Source organism: Etheostoma cragini, chromosome 13 (assembly GCF_013103735.1).
Source record: "Etheostoma cragini isolate CJK2018 chromosome 13, CSU_Ecrag_1.0, whole genome shotgun sequence".
In the NCBI taxonomy this organism is placed as follows: Eukaryota; Metazoa; Chordata; class Actinopteri; order Perciformes; family Percidae; genus Etheostoma; species Etheostoma cragini.
This window is the reverse complement of record NC_048419.1, coordinates 7640926-7664496: the sequence shown is the minus strand read 5'-3', so window position 1 is coordinate 7664496 and position 23571 is coordinate 7640926. Positions and strand designations below refer to the sequence as shown.

The following is a 23571-nucleotide window of genomic DNA, read 5'->3' as shown; positions in this document are numbered from 1 at the left end:
CTTGTTCGAGCTGATAGAAGGGCAACAGTGACTCAAATAACCACCCGTGGGCAGAAGAGCATCTCTGAACGCACAGTACGTCGAACTTTGAGGCAGATGGGCTACAGCAGCAGAAGACCACATCGGGTGCAACTCCTTTCAGCTAAGAACAGGAAACTGAGACTACAATTTGCACAAGCTCATCGAAATTGGACAATAGAAGATTGGAATCCATCCTGCCTTGTATCAACGGTTCAGGCTGGTGGTGGTGGTGTCATGGTGTGGGGAATATTTTCTTGGCAATCTTTGGGCCCCTTGGTACCAATTGAGCATCGTTGCAACGCCACAGCCTACCTGAGTATTGTTGCTGACCATGTCCATCCCTTTATGACCATAATGTACCCAACTTCTGATGGCTACTTTCAGCAGGATAATGCGCCATGTCCTAAAGCTGGAATCATCACAGACTGGTTTCTTGAACATGACAATGAGTTCGCTGTACTCAAATGGCCTCCACAGTCACCAGATCTCAATCCAATAGAGCATCTTTGGGATGTGGTGGAACGGGAGATTCGCATCATGGATGTGCAGCCGACAAATCTGCGGCAACTGTGTGATGCCATCATGTCAATATGGACCAAACTCCCTGAGGAATGCTTCCAGCACCTTGTTGAATCTATGCCACGAAGAATTGAGGCAGTTCTGAAGGCAAAAGGGGGTCCAACCCGTTACTAGCATGGGGTACCTAATAAAGTGGCCGGTGAGTGTATATTCTTCATATATTCATTTGACAATATTTAGTATGATAAATTTAGGGCACAAAAAGTACATCAGCCCGGAGGATGTAAATATAGAGATGAGTAAACTGAGTTTAGGTGGGTTTAGCCCCCTCTACAGAAGCCGCAGCTCACATTTTATGAGAATTGTTTAGAAGATGAACGAGGAAAGGGACAAAGACAAATGTATGTGGACAGTGGCCGCGTACCTTTGGCTATATAGTCTATGTTGTTTGTATATTCTGAGGCTTAATGAAAACTTAAAGGTTGAACAACTAATCTGGACTTCAGACTGTTACAATAAACTGTGGACAAATGCAATGTTGGTAATTTGACAGCATCAATTTCGTTCCCACTTTGTATTTACAGGGTCTGAAAGCTGGAGGAGCAAAAGCTCTCACCTGCGGCACATACATTAACTTACCTTTTTTTCTGATAGGCATGGCTGACTCCGTGTAAACTTGACTCTCTAAGGCTTCCGGCTCAGTCTTCAATGCATGGTCAAAATGTTCTTTGCTCTTTCTTGATGAGATAGTAGAAAACAAAATGGGTTTTGATAAACGTAGCTCTTTTACAGCACTCCAAAGAGAACCTAAACCAGAGGCTCTAAATGTGGAGTCCAGGGATTGCCAGGGAGGCCCTGATGGAGGATCCACGGGGTCTTTGTCCAATAAGTATTGGTTCGTTCCACAGATTAAATTTTAGCCCAATGAAATAACGTGATCACATGTCTCTGTATCAGATGACAGTCCCAATAGTAATCCACAAAAAGATTTGACACGGTCCCCTGTAGCAATTTATCATCAACTCTACTGTACAGTAATTCAAAGGTCCTTAGTGTGAAAACGCAGGGGAAACTCTAGTTTTAACACATCCTGCACGTCCTTTTGTACATTACTTCTGTTTGGGCCCACTTCAAACACATCATTTGGCTGAGGAGATGGCTGTCTCAAAGACAGATGGGTTACAATACATAACAAAAGATATATGGGTGCACAACATGCCGCGAAGTCCTCACAGCCAGATGAAGAGTGTAGAAAAGCTGATTTGAGTTGAGCAGAGCCGAGCCGTATCATACAGCTGAAACACGGCATTAGTGTTCCAAGGTGACGAGCTGTCAGGTCTGAGGGCTGGCCTGGGTTAACACTCCCAGCTCCGTCCACAGTGACGCACAGCCGGTGAAGTGCGACAGTCCTGGGTCGGTCCTGTCTGAAGAGCTGGTTTACATCAGTTATCCTATCGGAAAGTGCATATCTGAAGTTTCTTTTACCTGTCTTCACGACAAAACTCTAGAGGAGGGTCCACCACACTTCGACGCGAATTTAATCTAGAGTTTAAAAACATGTCAATTGTCTCCGCGTTTTCTTTTAAGAATTTAGGAAATGCCAGCTAACATGGAACAGTCACTTCAGAGTTTATGTCAGGAGGTTTTGACTTATGGAGGGACATGTGTGTACCCCCAATGAAGACAATAACGACAATTCATACAATTTAAATAAAGTCTAACGCAGCCCGTCAACGTTGTTTCTACGGATAAACAAGCATGCTTGCTGCTCATTAGTTAGCTAGCATTCATGCTAAATCACCAGCCAGCTACGGTGCCAAATAAAATGCTTTCCCAGTGCGACGCCTGGCTGTAGGAAAATACCTGCCTGCCAACTGTGGGAGAAAACGCATGGCTCTCAAATGATTCCATGTATTTTCATATTCAGTAAAATGGTGACTGTGCATTCGCCGGACATTTCCCCTGATTAAAAAGCAGCACTGTCCTCGAGCTGCCACATCTCTTTATTCTTTTACCAGGTAAGTAACGTTACAGTTTCGCTAGCCATTTGAACAACTGACAGCATCACCAACAGTTTCCATTGCCAGGAACAAGCAAGCTAGTGACAAAGAGAAACGAGACTTCCGTTTATTACTTTCACAATAATACACTCGATAACGATACCTTTTGAATAGCTTCATTTATTGAATAACAGAATTGAACCTAACAGGCTGTTTATATTTTTACATTTATGGGCATACCGTATAATATGTAATACACCGACACATTATTGAAGTAATTGAATTGCTCAATGCAATAAGAATAAGATTTTCTAAACATAAAAAAGGAATTACCGCAGCCAGGCTATCCGGTTATTACGGCTTTTAAAACGTCAACATGGAACCATATTTTTCAAACAGTAATTGCAAGGTTTAACTTGTGCTTTCTCTTTGAGTGTGTTGTAATAGGCTAAAAAAATTAAAAGCACTCCTTAATTTAACTCCGTGTCGGCATGGCTTTCCTAGCAATATTATTAACATCACTTGCATCAAGCGTCACGGTGCTTTGACGCACTTCAATGTCGCCAAATCAATGCCGTGGGTGGCGTTCGCGACTTTCCTTTTCCTTTCATTTCGTGATAGTTCTACCCAAGGATCAAACTACGGTACAAATATGACATGCCTTTGGCTCCGAAATTTATTTCGAAGGCTGAATCGCCTGACTTTAGGGCGGAATGCAGTAAGCATGACGTAGCTGTTTAACTTACCTTAGCAACGCAAAGGCTGGTCGCTGGTTTGCTGGTTCCGTCTGGATTGATAGGACTCAACAACCAATCGTATAGGAGTATTTCTTGTCGCATCAGGGCTGATCAACCAATGACAAAGCTTTAGACATGTGCGAAGGTGAGAGTTGAAATATTGCTGCATTAAATGTACTGTAGGAAATATAATAATTCTATTAGTTTCAATCATGCTTATTCTGACTTCACTGACTGGGCATAGTATTATTATTATATTAATATAGTAGTATTGTTTAGTGAAACAAACAACACATTTTGAAAACCATGAACTAAAGGTTGAAATCTCAAACTCAAACAATGATGGATGTTTTTAAAGTTACATATTTATACTTTACCGAGACTTCTCAGGTAAGTAGAATAACAAGATAAAATGTTTTCTTTCACAATGGGGGAATGCTTGCCTCAACCCTGACTGTAAGTACAAGTAAATATGAGTTGTCAGGCCTTGGAAATATCTGTGGAGTTGTTGTCATTTGTGGCTCAACAGCAGACTCTTGTGGTCAATAAAGGTAGTTGTGCAACTAATGCAGCTGGAGAGAACCATAACTTAAAAGTAGTGTATATAACAACACCTAGAAAACATAGTTATAAATCTAATCAAATGATACATATACAGTAGCATACTTATAGAGCTAAAACAGTGACAGTAATCTGAGGTATAAGTTAGCCTTAGATTCTAGACTGTGCTTCTGGACCCTGGCAGTAATGTCTTTCTGTCTTTTAGATGCTTAGAAAAGACTTTCTTACTGGGTATTGATTATTGTATCTCCAGAAGCCTTAGAGTCCATGTTAAGCCACTATCTACTCTTCTTGCAGTAGTCCTCTTGCAGTTATTGCTAAAGAGAATCACAAATGGAAATTATACTGCATCTGCAACACACATGGCTGAACTACTTGAAATCTAATAATTTATAGTTGCTTCTGGGGTGAATATTTATGATTATGATGACAGCTGTTATCTGATGTCAATAACATTAAGTATGTCTATTTCCAAGTGTAGACCTTTCTGACATAAATGAAACACCTCACCTTTTATAACACCAAGTCACAAGAATAAACTGTTTATTAAAGCGAATTCTTAGATGCAGTAATTACTTAATAGAACATTAAGACTATGTACAAATCATTAGTGCTCAAATCGAAAAAAAAAAATTGTAATTTAGATTGTATTCTTGGCCCTATTATGTATCATATATATTATAAGAAATTAACTTTTTTAGAATACAGATTTAACATGCTTTTTACTATACAAACTAAAGTACCTTTCATATCTATTTATAGTACAGATACATACACATTGCTCATTAAGACTGCTACTTCCACTCAGTGTATATTTTATAGATCCATCCAAATGGGCATACAGTATGCTCCCATAAAGTTTCCACACATTTTATACAATCTCATTTTGACATGCTTTTTGCCATGACCAACATTCTCAGAGGTAAAACATCCTCCACCCATTCACCATCCGACTGTAACATCCTTTGCCATAAGTTTGCTTCATCTGTCATTGAATCCATCCAAACCACGTCCAACCCGTAACTCTTCCCTGCACAGAAAGTTACAGAAACAATTGTATTAATATGTAGGTACTAAATGAGTAAAAAAAAAAGAAATGGTTGAAACTAATGGTAGAATGATGGAATTTTTGTACGTGAGGCAGAATCAAATGGCCCATTTACACCTTGTATTAACATGCAGTCAGCATGTCTTATTTAGGCAATGTGATAACTGAAATAATCCAAATAATCTTTGCTGCGTAGTGTGAGTAGATATTCCAAACCATCTCCAGAGGATGCAATGGTGTGTAAATGTAATAATATATCAGTTTTTTTTATCTGGACATTATATCTCAACTCAATGTTAACTGAGTACAAATCCAGATAACACACAGGTGTTAAAGCTCACATATCAAAGGTATCTAGATTGCAGTTGTAACCATGGTAAAATAATAACAGTGGCGTGGAATCTCACCTGTCCCTAACCCAAGCCTCAAACCACCAATGTAGTGGTTGTTGAGTCGGTCGTGATCCCACACTGTGATCTCCACACAAGCCTCTCTAAGGTCCTCTGGTCGAAAGCCGTCGTAAACCATGGTGTGGTTAAACATGGGGTTGGCGGTCCTCTTCACCACCCGCGTCTTCTGTCGGCTTCTCCGGCTTGTGTCAGGAAGCACAGTGCTGCAGCAGAAGGATAGGAGGGAGAACAAAATGCGTTTAGTCATTTAGAAAGACCTTACAAAAAACTCCATGTATGGAAACACAAAGGGTTGAATATTAAATAAATAAATAAGATCGGAAGAAAAAAGTCTTATTTGCTCAGAAGTTCAAGACAAATTATGAAGGTGCTCTTTGGAAAGGGAACAAAAGCTTCAAAGAAAAAAAGGATCCAAGACATTCTTCTTGTGAAAATGATCACAAAAGCTTGTATTTAGATGGTTATATCATATTGAAATCTTACATTAAAAGTAGAGCTGGGCAGCAACCCACGCATATTTCACAAAGTAGCCTTCTGAAGAAGGCTGAAGCTATGAAATAGCCATCTAAATAAAGGCTTTAAATAATAATTTGGATCCTTTTTTTCTTTGAAAATAAATAAGATATTATGAAATAAACTTTATCAATTAAATATAGATAAAAAATGCCAATAAACCATGAAATTGTGAAACGCATTTGTGAAATCTAATTTCATCCGTATAAACTCTATTAGTGTGAAAAGGAAAGAAAAATGATAACAAAATAATAAATTGTGTTTAAAAATGTATTGGATTATTTCACACTTATAAAATGCCTTGTGTCACCAGATTCAGTGAGCTGGCAGTTTGCAGGACAGCCTACCATTTCACAAATGGGTCAATAATAACTCCTCTGATAGGAGGAAGATTCTTGCAGTCTTTCACCCAGATTTGCACCTCACCAGTCTCTAACCTAGATGTCCTCTTACCTGTGGATGCAGTCAGACCAATATGATGCAGTCAGACCAATAAGCTGTAAAATTCAAAGGAAAGAATTGACCAAATGTGAGGAGTCATCAGCTCACTGTGGGACGTCTGCGGCAGGAATCTTAGAGCGACTCTCATCTGTCCTCTGCTGTGCATCACTAGCAGGGGAGACGGCGCTGGACTTTGTGCAGAAACCTGAAGGATTGAGCTGAGCTGAGTAAACGCCAAATCAAATCACTTCGATGAAACACATAGACTGCCAGTGGTGGAGAGTAACTAAGCACATTTACTCAAGTAAGTACAATTTTGACAAAACATAAATCATCCCAGTGATATACTATATATACTGTATATACCATATATGAATCTAAATTTTTCTTTAACCTTTTGTACTTTAGGTACATATATTTTGAAGGTAATAGCTTTTTAGTACTTTTACCTAAATAAGATTTTAAATGCAGGACTTATGTTTTATACTGTAATTTGGTACTTTAACTAAAATACTGTTAGTAAAATATCAAAACGCTTCTTCCACCACTGCAGACAGCGTACAGAATGAAGCCTTTACCCTGGCCTTTAGTGGGAAGTCATTTATGTGAGTGTTGCTGAAGTCCCACTCTGATAAATCCAGGTTCACCTCGCCCAGGAAACTGTTCCACCCAAAAGTGTTATTGTGCCACACAGAGATGTTCAGATTCTGAGTTTTCAACACTTCCATTGTGATTTTAAACTATGAAAGGGGAAAAAGCCAACACAGATGTTTGTAAAATATGAAATATAGAAAAAAGCCTACATGTGGTGAATAATCTGTAAAAGACTATTAAATATGGAATTCTTACGCAGAGGATTTCATTGTAGGTTGGGTTTAAAGTCTTCTTTTTTACAATGGTTTTTCTCTTTCCCAACTTGGTTTTGTCAGGAAGAAGGTAACATTTCACATACCTGTAAAAAGACAGAGAGTTACTTTTCTTACTCTTAACTAGAGCATAGAGTGAAATGTTGGAAATTCTTTAAATGACAACAAGAGGTAACTGTTTGACCAATGTTCTGTTCCATTTCAAATGTTCCAGCCTCTTTTCTGATCTGCCAGTTCCCTCTCCAACCTCTACATCGCAAATATCAGTGGATGACATTTTTTCTACTTTTGCTTTTTTGATTATATATAGCAAGCACTTACGGGTCAGTGCAGTTCTTCTTTGTTTCGGCCATGGCCAAATCCCTGCAGTGCACCACAAATATGTGAAACTCTCCAAGCTTCTGTATGTAGTTCACAGCAAACTGGAGACTTCCCTGGACCGCAACGTCACCTAAATCTGCAGGTTGAATGCTGCTCATGCTGCCGCTGACCTGCTCATTCATAATAACACATAAGAGAGAAAACACCACCCTCTCTGGTTGTAGCCCAGTTTACACTCTTGTGGCAAGAATTTGTATTACAACAACAAACACTTAAGCCTGAAAGAAATGTTTAGCTTGGCTCTCAGGGCTTTTATATAAACCCCACGTGGAGCATTTTCTTTAATTAAAAAATCAGTCTGGTGTTATTCCCTATATTAATTATAGTCAATGTATCTTATTAAAAAACACAAACCAATAACGTTTGATAAAAACTACAGTAACAAGCAGTTTTAGGAAATTACTGAGAATCTTTTGTTATTCTATAAATTGAGGATTTGTTTTTAAAGTCTAAAGTAGAGACTTACAGCTGAGAGCCACAGACAGGAAGTGTTGTGGGACAAACTGTCACATTGTCAACTTTCCACTGCTGTGGCTACCAAGCTATAAGCACAGTGTATTTGTTTATTTCTCAGAAACATAATCTAGTGAGCTGCATTTTGACATACAGAAGACATGGAGGCCATTCCTGAGGAGAGACTTAAGTTAGATGTGGAGCTGCCCGAGTTTCTTCTCCACCCCAAGATGGTCTCAAAAGTGTTGTCACTGTCTGTCTGATATCAGAGAAAAGCTTGAATGAGTTAAAAACACAAACAGGAAAGAGTCAGAGAGGAAGCCATCTGAGCATCAAATCATTTAGCTCTTGTGTGAGAGGGAAAGTTTACTGACTGCAGTGTAGATACTGAACACTGGATACGGTTTTACGCCAGTTCGTGAAATGGTCACGTTATTTTGATTTATTGATTTGTGTACAGGTCACATTAATGTTGTTTATTTCGTGCACAGGTCACGATTTTCAGCATGACCATTTCACAAACTGCCGTGATACTGGGCTGCTCTGGGAGATGCAAAAATGGGGAAATAAAGTGGCACAGGTGGGACGGTGACAACGGCTCATGCCGGGACACGATCCGTGGTCTCTGGGGGACGCAACAATGGGGAAATGAAACGCCACACGCTGGCCACAACAACAGAACGGTTGTGGTTAGGTAGAGAATTAAGCAGAAAGCAACTGCAACACGTGGGATGCGACCCCAGGGCTCTGGGATGAACGTCATGTGTTGTGCCAATTTTTGGCTTTTCAAAACTAGGCCTACTCGCTACAGTAATTGTTCTGTGATCACAAAATGGGCTTCCCATTGAAATACATTAACCAATATTCGTAATCAACGTACAAAGAAAAAAAAACGTTATTTGACCTGCACACAAAACTGTAGACCATTTCATAAATATAATGAGTTTGTTGTAAGTTCAATATACAAGAGTCAGTTAAGAGTTATTTACCTCGTCCTGCTGAAGAACAGTCACTGACACACTGCTTTTCATCTGCTTTGAGTTGAGGAGAGTAGAGGCTGATGGTGGAAGCAAAGAAACTGGAAGAAAAATATGACTTTGAATCTCTTACAATGACCACACATAAGAGCTATATAATAATATCTGAATTTTAAAAGCATACATAATTTCCCAGCCTGTGTATGTCCCAGTAAATGTGTATATGAAGAGAGCACCATGTTTACCATTATCCACACTTTGATTTGTATGTTCTCTTGAGTTATTTTGGCTCCTCGCTTCTCCTAAGAAGAAACAGGGCCAAGAGACAGCATTATTAAATCCTTCTCATGATATCATGTAACATGAAATAATGCACTGACAATCTAGCTGTTTGGCCATCAGCTGTATTAAAAGCAGTAGCCTATCTGAAGAAGAAAGAACTGTGTTACTTGTTTGTGAGGTGAGGTTTTCCAGACTTTTGGATGAGGACATGTTCCTTGAAGATAATCGTTTAAGGGCTGAAATGATGGGACTAGAACTGTCATCATGACCTGCCGAATGAAACAAAATCAGCTCTGGAAAATAGACTCACCACAGATCTTACACAATTTCTGATTTACTCAGCAACCATCCATGAGGGCTACTGTATCATTATGGTAAATACTAGGAATATGACCGCACAGTGTTTTTGTTCTAATGTGATGAATTTTGGTGAAAATGAACAACATTGTTGTTGTTGCTAACAGAAGTTTGACTCTTAATGGTAGTGGTCAATGTAGCTACCACATATCTGTCAGCATCTCTCTAATCACCAAAAACTCTTCAACGGAAAAAAACTAAAACAAATAGTTATCTGTTGGTCAAGGGGCAACTACACTTAAACATTTGTTCTACAGTTTTGTATAGATACGTTTGAAGATGAAATACAAAAGAAGAACTAAGGTCAATAAACTCAGCAGATTGCACAACACACAAATTTACAAAACCATATCACCAGGGGACTATGGTCCGATAAAAACACTGAGTAAGTGCATTGAACACATCAACCATCAGATGTGCCAGAACGTTTTTTAAGCGAAACAGAAAAAACTGAGGTAGTTGTTTTTGGAGCAAATTATTTAAAAAAGAAAAGTCGAATTGAAGGTGAATCAACAATGTTAAAAACAACAGACAAAGCCGGAAATCTTGGTGTAGTTATGGACTCAGACCTAAACTTCAACAGCCAAATTAAGACAATCCCAAAGTCTGCCTCCTATCACTTTATGAACATATCAATGGTTAAAGGACTTATGTCTCGACTACTGTAATGATGTACTCATTAATAATACCATGTCAACTGATTTTTTTTTTTTTTTTTTTTTTTTAAACACTACTATGGTTTCAATTTCTCAGTCACTATCTTGGAGAAATATAAAGAGAAAATTAAAAAGCTCACTGCCTGAACTTGCCCGAGACAGAGACCATGCCTTGGTTGTTGTCTTTTGGCTGGAGTATCCGTCTTTATTTTGCACAATCAAAGAAGTGACTCCGGGAGGATTCCCCACAGTGGGACTGTCTCTCTGGTTTCCCACAAAGTCTCTGAGGGCATTTTCTGGCGTGTGCTCCACTTCCTTTTCGGCCGTAACAGCTCTGTCTTGGTGAAAAGGAGGGACATGGGCCTTCTCCTGTGGCCCGAGGTAGTGCTGATAATCCTGAGGGATGAGAGATCTGGCAAGGCGTGCAAAGGTTCCCAACTTCTTCTCTGAAGTTTTTTTGGACTGCTTTAAAGTAAAGGATCTTAAACTACTTTGTTCTGTATTCACATTGCCAAAATAAGCCGCTCTGTCATCTGGAAGTAAAGGGAGAGGACGAGAGGTGATGTCTGTGCTAGTAGTGTCTGTCTGCACTGTCTGCTTAGCTTTGTGTGAGGGACTCTTCTTCGGTTTTTCAGCCACCTTAGTTTGAGGGTCAATGTCTATTGAAAAAGCTTTCAAGGTAGAGCCCTCCAGCTTGGATTTCTGAGGACTGGATGATTCTCTAGGTAGGACCCTTGGATGGAAGGTCTTTGATGGACTCCTCCTGACTTCTTCTTCCAGATCTTTTGATCTTGGAGTTTTGGATTTACTAGGAATGAGGGGTCTTTCTTGATGCTCTATATTAGCCTTGACTTGAGATTGGTGACATGTTGACTGGACATCCTCAGTACTACCAAGACTCCTCAACTGTGACTTGTCTGGACTCTGACCGACAAAACCCTTGTCTGTCACTTTTAATGATTTCAAAACAACATTAGACTTGCTTTTGTATAAAGACTCTTGTGCCTCTCCCTCAGACTTCTCCTTGTTATCTATGGATGTTCTCAGATCCGCCTGTGAGGAAACCACTTTGTTACTGAGTGTTGAACTGTGTGAGGCTTCCTTGATTCTTGCAGCTATTACTCTGGGTCCTGTATATTCCTTCTCCCAGAATAGCATAACCTCACTGATCTTGGCTGACCTATCCTCTTGAGGACTTGCATTGGAATGTTTTTGAGGGGGAACTGGAATATCACTCTCTTGCTTTTGGCTATTGAAGGCTACAGAGGAAAGTACAGGAGCCATGATGTTTTCCTGTGGCTCAGAAATCTGTGACTCTGTCACTGAACCTGTTATAGAGTCATCTGTTTCTTCATAGATGAGGACTGGGTTAGCTCTATATGTTCCATCTTCTTTAGATAAATCTATTAAGAAGCTGTAGTCAGTCTTTGGTGACAAACTCTTTTCTTGGAGCCCGCCGACAGTATCCTCAACTGTCATTTCCATTTGAGGTGAGAGACTGTTAATGCTCTTCACATCAGAGATAGTCTGACAGCCAAGGGAAGCTTCTATTCCTCTTTTAGTGACATCTTTGCTCCTTGTCTCTTCTCTGGTAAATATTATTTTGGGACCACTGTTTTGTCTCAAATTGGATAGTCTCTCTGGAAGCTGAACAACTCTGCCTTCTGTTGCCTCCTGCTGAGGGGCTCTGTCTACTGAGGTCATTGTTTCTTTAAACGGAGTGTTCTGCAGTGCTGTAAGTGGTAGTGGTCTGACTTCTGTCATCTCAGAGGGTTTAGCTTCCTGGTTGATACTTGCATGTTCTTCCACGGTCGTATTTGCAGCAAATTGAGAGAGATTCTGGGTGTTGCCTGGTTCTTTCTGCTCTGGTACCTTTTTGGTATCTTCTTTTTGTTGTCTCTGTACTTCAGCAGTTTGCTCTTTCTCAAAAATGTGTCTAGGCTTTGGTGAAAAAGCATGAGCTGAACCCTTTGAGCTGCCATTAGACGGCTTGTTATCTGAGGTGACATCAACAGAAATGTCAGTTCTTTGTACAGGCAGCTTTTGGGGATGAATGTTGTGTCCAGTTGGCAAGTCGGGGGCCTTAGCCTGAGAGTGCTGTTCCTCTTCAGGTTCTGTCTCCAGTTGAACTGGCTTTACTGACTCCTGCTCAGCATAAACGAGTTGTGGCACTGCATGACTAAGGACCTCTGAATGACAGTGCTCAGAGACATCTGCAAAGACAGCAACCACATATTGAATCACTAATGCACATTATATCTGCTAAACACTGCACAATATAATAAAACATACCTGTGTAGGATACTTCTTTGTGTTTCCCTGTCAAATGAAGTGGGACACTAAATATTGTAACTGCATTCTACATGCAAAATGCCAGCATGACAGCATTTTAAAAGCCATTGTATAGGATTAGAAAATTTGCAACTTTGATGTCCTTCGGTGGTACTACAAAATGGACACCATGACTAATACCAATGGCATGACTACAACACACAGAGTGCACCAAATTTTGCATTCAAATCTTTTTAAATAAGCTAGAAAACACAAATGAGCTACATAAAGTTACATTATAATACATAAATAAACCATGAGCTCCAATTGTGGACTAAATTAAATCAGCAGATTATCAAGGCTTCACGTCAGCCCAATTTACAGTCTTCTTGGGGATTAGCAATGCCACACGTCATTTCACATTAATATAATAAACCAAGTCCAACACATGGCATGAGACAGTAATAGCAAAATTGCAGAGCATGTGCAGAAAAACCCAATAACACAATCAAACATTTTCTTGTTCTGTTCTGTCTTTTCCACCAGTTTCTACATGCAGTTGTAATAAATGCACTTTTTGCTACATGCAAGAGCATGCACAAGCAGGATGAAGGTGAAAATAATTTTTGTATATGCTAGTCTGATGTCTAGATGTTTAGAAACGTGTAGATACTGAAGTCATTGTCTGTTAGTTTGACTCATTGATTGGCTGTTTGATGACTCATTGGTTTTGAATAAAACACTTACCACCAAGGAATGGGTGTTGGCCAGCTTCTTGCTCTTGGAGGCTTTCCTCATCTTTGCAATTAAGTTCACCCTTTGGTGAATCTGCTTGACTCTGTTTGAGTAAAGGCATAAGTGGGCCAACAGTGGTACTGCCAGTATTGTCAATGTCACTATTATTTTCCAGCTCAGAGGGAGTGATGGAGTCGACATCCAGCAAACTGTGCTCTCCCAGCTCCTTTCCATCTTGCCACTCCACTCCGCTCCAACCGACCGTGGAGCTGAACCTCACCTGCTTCCTGTCTATCCAGGCATCAGGGAGAGAGTCCAGGCTAACTAGCAGGCCCAGGTGAGAGAACAGAGAGTCTGTGGAGCTAGACGTGAACAAGCGCTTGAGGATGCCCCTCGGAGCAGCAGTGTTAGTTTGCTGATCACCTTGCCCATCTTCCTCGACAAAACAGCCCTGAGAACTGGTGATTACTTCTTTGTTTTTGGGCATTGGCATGGGAACAGATGCATTCGGGCTGTCATTGACGTCTTGTTTAATATTACTAGCATAAGAAATGCAGCTATCAGATGATGGTAAAGGCTCTGAAAGAAACAAAATGAACACCATTTCAGCTGTGGGTTTCTGTTGGGCGTTTAATCACTGGTGTCCGTGAACAACTCTTAAACCATCATAGCCTCTGTTTAATCCTGTATTGCCTCTTGCTTAGGAAATTAACTTATGTTGGGAAGTCTATTTAGGTTTGTCAAGAACTTGTTGTGTACATGTAAAATGTTAATGACCTGTTGTACCTTGTCTAAACTGTCACTATTTGGGTCAGTTGTTTCCTTCATATCGTATAATTTCTTTCACAAAAACATTTGTTTTCATAGCCCCTGTGAAATATTTCTAGCAGCCACAAGTCATGCAGTAGAGATTAAGGCATTGGAATGTATTTATGTGTAATCCTCTGGCTAGTCTGGCAGCCTCGTGCATTTGGACTTCCCTTCAATTTGCCAACCCCTGGGAAAATATGTGGTCCCATCTAACTGGCTCATTTCACAGTGACAGGGTAAAAACACTAAGACATTTTGTCAGAAATACAAAGATATAAATAATAGTCATTTCTCTTATGGTTGAGTTTCTTGAACTATTAAATGTGTTAGTGCACCAAGACGGTATGACAACAGATGATAACATTGTTAGAAATCACAAGCCAGTAAATTTCTTCTACTGCCATGCAACCACTGCTCATGCCACATTGCTGTTCACAGGAAAGGTTGAAACAGCTGAAGTGTAAAGGACCCACACACCTGGATGCCAAACAGATTGCTAGAACCAGACTTACATTACTTTGTAATGTAACTGGTTCCATGATATGTCCATCAAGCAGTCCACTCAAATCAAAACACAACACATGGTATAGAATTAGATCAAGTAATCAATTCATGCTCACAGTACATATTTAAAGCAACTACAAGGAGTTTTAAACTGGATATGAAAGAGTCTCAATGTATTACTGGTGCCTCTATATGACCTACATAAGCAAAAGAGACAATCAGCAAGATGATTGGCTATTTCTATTTAGTAAGTCTAAAGGTCTATCCATGGGTCCGATTCCCTGAAATCAGAAGAAATGATGTACATACCAAGAGCCTACATGTATGTTTACATTTTCCAAGGCAAAGTTTTGCAGTGAGTCATGTGTTAGCTAGTTAAAGGAAGCTGGAGGAGATCTTCTCAAGTGAATTTTATCCTTGAAGTTATATGTTGTGGTATAGCAAAAAAGCTAAAAGGGACAATGATTGTCCACAGGAAAAAATACATATTGTTGATCAATCAACAAATGAAGAGAATTATGGGATTTGAAAGAATTGTAAACAAATCCTGAATTGACCCTCCTCCTCCTAGACATGTAAGGAATACGTCTCCTTTCTTCATGAAATACATTGCAACTTGGTTTTACATTAACAAATTAATTTAAGTTGGAGGCTAAAACTATGATAGCAAACTGGCTTATAACAAAAACATTTTATGTTGCCGTTGCTAGCGAGCTATATTTTGCTGATGACCTTTTGTAATGAAGGCAAAACCTTATGATGAAAATGTTGATAACTTTTGCTTTATCAACAAAATTACTACTACAGAGCAGCTGAATCTATCAGTTGTGGACTTACATGTAACCTTGGTGAATGAATGATACTAAAACAATGTTTACTTCATTTCAAGATCATCATTTTACTTAATGTTATGTTATTAATCTTACAGCCACAAATAGATGCATGACCTTTGGCTATGCTAAAAATAGTACTTCAAATAAGTTGTCTTGCACATGCTGGCTAGCATCAAGATCTTTAAGACATGGAGTCTTTGCGACATGGCGCTGGTGCTCACGGTGTTCCATGTAGTTGCTTAAAAATAGCACCAACTGATTTGAGTCAAGTGGAAAACTCACCCTCATTCAGTGTCTGGGTTTGATCCACTGCTCCGTCCAATAACTGACTGTCCTTTTCTTCAAAAGCGTGATTTGCAATGACATCACTGTTGAATGGATTTTTCCTTTGCTTTGACAAATGAACATTTGTAAATGTAACACCTGCAAAAAAGCATGGACTCTCACTTAACTTTTTGAATTATTTAATTTCTCCAGTCAGAATCCTACCTTTGTGGGTGACTGTAAAACTGTCTCTGGTGATTCTTGAGATGTTTCATATGACTTCTGGTTTTGATATCTATTAGATTACACAAAGATGGGAAAATGTGTCAAAAACATCTGAAGAAAGTACAGCTTCAAACAGTCCGGGGCTTTCAAAAATACTTTGTCTGATCTTGATTAGAAAAATCTACATGTTCCTGTAAGTTCATTACACTTCTTTCTATTCAACGGGCATGTTTTGGTCAATTAAATAATAATCTCCCCAAAAAATGCCTGTTTTCTTGTTTTTGACACTGTAAATGGCTGTGCAAACTGCAACAAGCTGCAACAATCCTCCCTGTAACGTGTAGTCAAATAATTACAGTTTTAGTTGCAATTAGGAAAAAGCACGTAAATTCTCCCAACTAAAGGCAGTACAGAATGTGTTCCATCCTTATAAATCTGATCGCTCCTCAGAAGGAGTGGACATGAACATGTGAGACCTGACCTTGTAAGACGATTACTTGGGGGGCCAATTACTATTTTTCCATTTACTGTGTGCACAACTCCACTCACAGGCAGTCACACCTAAATAATCTATTCTACACGTGCAGCAAGTGATGGTGCTCAAAACAGACTACACAGATCATCATAATAAGAACTATGGCTAACTGCTCCTCCCATCTCTGCAGGGTAAATCCAGACAGCTAGCAAGACAATCTGTCCAAACTGAGTTTTATGTTTGATGACTAAAACAACTTTTGATAATACACATGTTCCATCAAAACAACTTCCTTCCCGAGGCTTTTTGGAGAGGCACCGTGTCTCTGTCTGGTGCTTAGCACTGTCCCAGACAATTTTGATGGTTTGGAAGAAATGCCAGTTTGCATTTTTGAGCATTGTTGTAAATTATATATTTAACATAGGTGTAGTCATTTTAAGACAACTTTATGCAGAAGTAGAACATAACATATTTCATTAAATTAAAAAAATGTCCAACCTTTTTGGAAACATGTATCCAAACAACCTATGTGAACCCAAGTCTGCTTGCAGACTACTTGCTGCTTTGGTTCTTTATACTCACTCAGGCTCTTGAAGGACTCCACAGAGTACAGGTAGGACGAACTTGTCTTTATTTTCATTGCTGACATAACTGGGCTTCTCAGGCCATTTGTGGGAGAGCTCCACTGCAGCACACAACACACAGCTACTGTTTAAGGAAGTTAACCATTTACTGTGACACACACTGTTTATATCCAGTAATACTATTATGATATAATTACCCCACCAAGAACCTACACATAATTATAAGTGTCCATCCTGAACAGAAGAAATGTAGTAGCTAGCCCCAACAGAGCCTGCATTCATTCAATTGTAATCATTTAATCCTTTCTGACTAGAGTGACCTTTTGTTGATCTTGTTGATTATCGAGCTTCATGGAACATATTTACACTAAAAAAGAGATTTTGACCACCTTGGACACATTCTATTGAAATGCAGTGTGATTTTGTTTTGCATAAGCTACATGTAGTGGGACCAGGGACTTAAAATGAACCAAAGTTGTAGTTTCCTGGGCAGCATCACTGTAGAGTTACAGTACCTCACTCTGTGAGGATACGCAACAGTCCATTAACTTGAAACTATTCCAATAACAGAAAAGGTTGGGGGAAGTAAACACAAGTTTTATTATAGAAACATTTCTCTCAGTTCACACACAAATAACTTGCATTTCAAGGCACAAGGCTCATTTTACAATCTCCATGCAAGAGAAAAGCGATGCAGGATATGTAAGACTTACATGTGGTCAGGGGTTTATGTGAGTGTCTCATGGAGGCTCTGATGATCTCGGAGCCATGGATGCGATCCTGATGACGAAGCTGCTTGGTCTCGTAGAACCATTCCCCAGTCATATACCGCAGCTTGTCCTTGTCAATCACAGTCTTCTGTAGATTCCTGAGTACAGACACATCAGTGGGAAATGTAAAGTCACTACTAAACTATTCAGAGCATTCATTTAAACATTTTGGTATAGGAAAATACAATATTTGATAATATTCTTTTGCAAAACCTCTTCTGCAAAACACCCATGTATGAGCCTCTGGTGTACTGCATGCAACATTTCCCCTGCACCTGGAGCTTCTAGGTAGCAAATAAATGTACTTTATATAGTTATGTAAGATTCAGAACAGACATTTGTCTCCATTGTTCACAATCGTCTTTGTGACAGATCAAACTTAAACAGCAAGGGATAGTTTGTGCTTTGACCCAGAGCTATAAACATGGAACAAGTGACACAAGGAACTCACTGGACTCGCTGTTCCTCAGCCTTCTTTAGCTCAGCATCTCTTCTCAACACAGCCAGGATGGCCTCCTGCTCCTCCTCCGTCAGGAAACTCAGGTCGATCATGATGACTGAAGCCACTTGCTGTGTCCTCAGCTTTCCACTGCTTTCCTAGTGTCTAATGGCTCAACATGATCACAGCTTCAGTTCATACGGTGAATCTTCCAAATTTCTGGTTCTGTTCTTTAAAGTTAAGTCAGTGTCAGTTGTTAACACAAACTTTGTGTCCTTTATCCATTGTATAAAATTATTTATTGAAACGGTGGTTAAGGTTCTTTAGGATAGATTTTGCTTTAGCTAAGGTTGTTTTCTGCGGCCATATCCGACCCTTTCCAGACAAGTTTGAGCCTAAAAGAAAAATCGACGAGGGAATATCTTTTCAAAAGAAATATTTTTACAGAAATAAGTCTGTTTCTCTTTATGCATCCCTCAACACACATCATACAATAGTATCAATGATTGTTGGTAAATGATTAATGGATTGGTCAACTAAAAGCTGCCAATCAACAGCAAAATAGTCAGCAACACATTTGATAAATGATGAATTATTTAAGTCACCTTTTTAGCAAGAATGCTTAAAGTTCAATTGCTCTAGCTTCTCCAATGGGACTATTTGCTCAGTCTTCTGTGATAACATATTAAATATCCATATATATATATTCCCTTCCTTCCATCCATCCATCCTTCCTTCCTCTGCTCTTCCTTTAAGAGAAGATATAATCTTTCTGGGGAACGCCTGCATGTTCTAACAACGTCCATGTCCACCCACATTAGAGAGTGCTGTGGGATTTTATATGAACTTCACTTGATCAGTTTGAGGTGTATGTTGAAAAAATACTTGCTTGTCTTAAAATGCGCACACCTACAGTATATTTGCTCAATGTTCTATTTGCTACAGAAAAAAATAGTCAACTAGTTGTTCAAAATGGTCGTTATGTAATTGGGACTTTGTTTTAGTTATTAGTTATAATAAATTACTTGGGGTTCCACTGTTGTTGGCTCCCATTGTTTATTCATTACCCACGTTAGGAAAGTTGTAATCGCCTTGAAGTACAAGGCTGCTTGACGACTAAGCTGTTGATAACATGATTTTTTTCCTGTGTAAGCTCATGCAGGTTTATGGTGTACTTAGGTTCTTTACAATGAAGAATATGCCTGGGTGTTTCTCTAAAAATGGAAAAGTCTAGCTTAAAGACAAAGACTTATTCACCCAATTCCTCATCACTGTTGGACATCCTTAAGAAAACTGAAGATTAAACAAACTGGATTATTAGGTTTTGACTATTGACAAGCAAACTAATGAACCAACTTCTGCCTGGTATCTTTCTTGTCTCTGTAGCACCAGGTTTCAATGATTGAAGCTGGAGTGGTTGAAACAAATCCACACCTACTGTAAATTGCACTGACCAAATAGTGAGTCCAAATAAAGCATTAAACAGAAACGAATGACAGTGATCTAAAAAAGGTGACCACAAGGTTACAGAAAACTTACAAAGAAAAACATTACACTACCAAAACATTACCAAACCTCAACTACTCAAGATTCTAGTAAAGTTTGCATTATTGGGACTTGACTTTGCAGTTCATAGGTGAAGGTATGGGAATGCATTTATGTGATGTAAAGCCTTCTTAAAAGTAATTTAGCTACAGTATGTCTTCAGCTAATCCTAACTCTGTAAGAAAGTGACATTCAGGCAGACGTTTGGTTAATATCCATGACTGCACACTTTTAGAAGTAGAAAGAGGGCTTTAATTAATTTCATGTTTAGCAAATATGACTTCAAACATGGTTGCATATTCAAATACTATGAAAGTTAAAACATCAAACAGCATGTTGCTGTCCAAACAGTCCAATGCTGCCCAAATTGGCTGTGATTTGAGTTCAACTGGATTTAAATGGATGATAAGGATTTAAGTTAATTGTGAAGCAACTATATTTCTCTTCTGTAAGTAAAAAAACTGAAGAAATTAAAATTGGCAGCTACAATGCTATTTTAATTGTTTACTGGTGGAGTTTGCTAATTACAAATCCACACAACAGAAGTTATAACATTTCTTAACTGAGTTATTATTGCGGTCTTAAAGTATATTTTTATATTTGCAATCTGCTATGGCATCAGTTTTTAATAACAGGAATGTATAGATTTTCAGTGATATAATGACCCAGCTGAAACAATTGGCTGCTCATTTGGATCTCCCATTTTAAAGAGTATTCTAAGTATTAACTATCTTTACCTCCCCAAATGCACTAAAAACATCACCATACAGAGGAAAGTGGAGTAACTCATTTGCAAAAAAGGAAATTATTTTCCAAATGTGAAAGCATTTAGCTCACCTCTTGATGTTGCTCCTTGCTGGGTGAAAACTAACCTGCAACTGGATCCTGAGCTGTTGCGGGTGGGAGGGCAGCAGAGAGCAGCTGAAAGGGATAAAGGGATAGTTTGGCTTTTTTGAAGTGGCGTTGTATGATGTAATGAATTCTCTGTGGCCCAAAGCATTCTGCAAGGGGTCTGTAAAAAGCTTTCAGATTCGTTCATTTAAATTATCTATTTGTCTATATCTACATTTTTTTTTACAAAATACTTTAAACTTCAAAAAATATTTTTTCTTTGTTCTTCTGTGCAGATTGACAGTGATGTCATCGGGCTCATGGATGATGCAGCGCTGGCAAATTACATCCCCTCCTATGGAGACCAAATCGCCTTCTTCAATTATTGCAAAAGTAAAAAGCCCGTCTCAAAGCGAAAACAAGGGCTTTTAGAAAACCTTTGTGAGAAAATGAAAGTCAGAAAGGAAGTCCCCAAGAAAAACATATCACATGCTGACACAAGACCAATACAGACAAAGAAGCTAAAAACACGAAATGTTGATATAGGATGGATTCACAGTGACGGTCACATGAGGGCAAAGGAGGGAGGTGGCACCAGAAAAATTCAATTGGCAGTTAATGCTGGATTAAAAGACATCCTCGAAGAAGGAAAGAAACTTTTTTTCCCCGATGGAATATCTCCTAAAGAACCAGAAGCCGATTTTGAGTTTGAGGTTTGGGACTTCAAACAGAACCACCTTACTGTTGACACTTGCCTGTCCATTGGCACTATGTATGAGACTGCAAGGCTCACAAAGTTGCGCTTTTACATTGTAACAAAGCCAAAAGATCTTGAAGATGATGCCAGCGAGACATCTCGCATCTCATTCTTGTCTCTGCACACAGTGGCAATGAAATCAATACAGCAGAACTACAAGTGGGAGAGGTCATTCTTGGTTTTGCTAGAGTTCAGTCTTCCTTAAATGTGTCTGTGGACTCTGAAATTACCTTTGGTCCCATTTACTGAACTGAAGAAGACACAGAGGACACGTTGATCTATGAGGGCTTTCCTATGCCTACCAGTCCAGCTCCAGCCGAGGATCTGATAATGGTCACCATACATCATGCTAACATTTTAAATGACATGATTACGGCTTTCTCGGATGAAGAAATTTTGAACAAAGCACTGAATGTGAAACGGATACTTCTAGACCACAAAGAAGAAGCAGGCAGCGGATCTGGGGTGCTGAGAGATGTTCTCAGCTGCTTCTGGCATGAATTCTATGATCGATGTACACTTGGTACAACAGTTAAAGTGCCCTTCATGACTTCCCTGCTGAAACATGGAAGGCAATTGTCAGCATCCTTGTGAAAGGTTACCAAGATTGTCAATATTTTCTAAACAAACTTGCACTACCATTCCTTGAACAGGTTCTTTTCAACAGTGTGTGTATAGTGATCTTAAAGCAAATTTTCTGCAGTCTATGAGCAGCCAAGAACGTGAGGTTTTGATACAAGCAATGAGTAATTTGTCGGCAGTTGACTCTGATAATCTTGTGAAGGTTCTAGACAGCTATGACTGTAAAAGGAGAATCACAGCGGAGACTCTTCCTACAATAGTTGATGAAATTTCGCATAAAGAACTTGTCCAAAAAAACATGTTTATTATTAACTGCTGGAGGGAGATCACCCATCATCATCACTCTCTCTCACTCCAGAAGCACTGACCAAGTTGTTCTCTTACCTGCAACCAACTACAAAAAAGGTCTGCAAACTGCTGAAATTTGACATTGATTTTACTACAAAACAGAAGGAAGTCATAAATCATCTAAAAAGATTCATCAGAGAGTTAAATGAAAGTAAACTTCAGAAATTCCTGTGGTTCTGCACTGGATCTGATCTTATAGTTACAGAAAGCATATATGTGGAATTTGAAGAAAGAAAACAGAGTTCACAAGACGACCAGTTGGCCACACATGTGGGAAGATATGACAGCTATGAGAACTTCCCAGACTTTTGCTCAGAATTTAATGCAGTTCTTGAAAACAATGTCTGGGAAATGGACAATGTTTAGATTGACAAAATCAATCCGACAACAAGCCACTGTAAAGACATTTCACATTCGAACTAATGCAAGATTTCAAGGATAGAAATGCAAGTAAGTGATGATGAAGGACCAACAGCAGCTGGAGGACAAATTGAATGACTTGGAATCGAGAGCAAGGCAAAATAATCTGCGGATCCATGGCGTACCGGAGAGTGCAGAGGATGGGTCAGTGATAGCGTTCGTTGAAAAGCTGTTAAGAACCAAACTCAAGCTGAGTGAGAAGGTGGATCTGCAGATACAGCGTGCCCACAGAGCCTTGGCGCCGAGACCGGGGCCCAACTTACCCCCAAGATCTATTATAATTAATTTCCAGCAATACACTACTAAGGAGATGATTATACAGAAGGCATGGCGTCAGAAAATCACGATAGGAGAGAAACCACTGTTTGACCACGACTACACAGCCACCGTTCTCCAACAGCGTAAGGCTTACGCCGGCATCAAAAAGACTTTGAAAGAGAAAGGCATTCGATTCCAGACGCCCTTTAACAGGATGCGCATCCACTGGGAAAGCGGTGTGCAGGTATACGACAGTGCATGGGAAGCCGCGAGGGAGCTGCGACAGCGGGGATACAGTGTGGAGGTGCCAGAGAAGAAGAACGGTAGGAAACATCTGATGGAGCGTCTTCAACGGTCTTCACCTTGGCAAAGAGTGGGATCACGCAGAGGTGCAGACCTTGATAATAGTGCCAGGCGAGCTAGAGTGCGCCTCCAGGAATTTCAGTCTTTGGAAGTCTTGTTCTGTGTTTGTTGTAATTCCTGTTCTAATTTCTTCCAAGCATGTTTCTGTGCTCCAGTTATCTTTATTTTTAGCTCTAATGTTTAGCCTGTGGGAACATAATAGTGTAAGATATTTTGAATGGGTTGGGAAACCCGGTTAAAAGGTCTAAGGTAATGACCAAATTAAAAAAGGAGAATGCATATATATGTTTTCCGCAAGAAACGCATCTTTCTCAACATGAGCATGAAAAGTTCAA

The 23571-nt window shown here is 39.4% G+C and overlaps 2 protein-coding genes across 31 annotated transcripts in view; both read right to left on the bottom strand.

The window, feature by feature from the left end:
- The window catches only part of dlg2 (discs, large homolog 2 (Drosophila)), a 291611-nt gene extending 289895 nt beyond the window's left edge, over positions 1-1716 (bottom strand). For 15 of the 26 annotated variants that reach the window (XM_034889479.1, XM_034889483.1, XM_034889485.1 and 12 more), the window contains exon 1: positions 1180-1715. In XM_034889479.1, the coding sequence (XP_034745370.1) occupies positions 1180-1198 (19 nt within the window). In that variant the 5' untranslated portion in view covers positions 1199-1715. Of the gene's footprint in view, positions 1-1179 lie in introns of all 26 variants that reach the window. The other 11 variants (XM_034889503.1, XM_034889506.1, XM_034889509.1 and 8 more) reach the window with 4 other exon arrangements.
- A 2648-nt stretch (positions 1717-4364) lies between these two features.
- On the bottom strand, positions 4365-20605 carry sytl2a (synaptotagmin-like 2a). Of its 5 annotated transcripts, XM_034889473.1 has the most exons (19): positions 20515-20605; positions 18145-18527; positions 17637-17791; positions 16922-17024; positions 15865-15934; positions 15658-15766; positions 13241-13807; positions 10363-12435; positions 9377-9478; positions 9173-9229; positions 8940-9028; positions 8105-8209; positions 7438-7607; positions 7100-7202; positions 6829-6990; positions 6359-6455; positions 6157-6262; positions 5294-5499; positions 4365-4868 (listed from the first exon to the last, which is right to left on the bottom strand). In XM_034889473.1, the coding sequence occupies exons 2-19, from the start codon at positions 18243-18245 to the stop codon at positions 4720-4722; spliced, it is 4524 nt and encodes a 1507-aa protein (XP_034745364.1). In that variant the 5' UTR covers positions 18246-18527; positions 20515-20605; the 3' UTR covers positions 4365-4719. The 5 variants fall into 5 exon arrangements, with proteins under 5 accessions (XP_034745364.1, XP_034745365.1, XP_034745367.1 ...); XM_034889474.1 differs by lacking the exon at positions 9173-9229; XM_034889476.1 differs by lacking the exon at positions 9377-9478.
- Positions 20606-23571: the final 2966 nt, after the last annotated feature.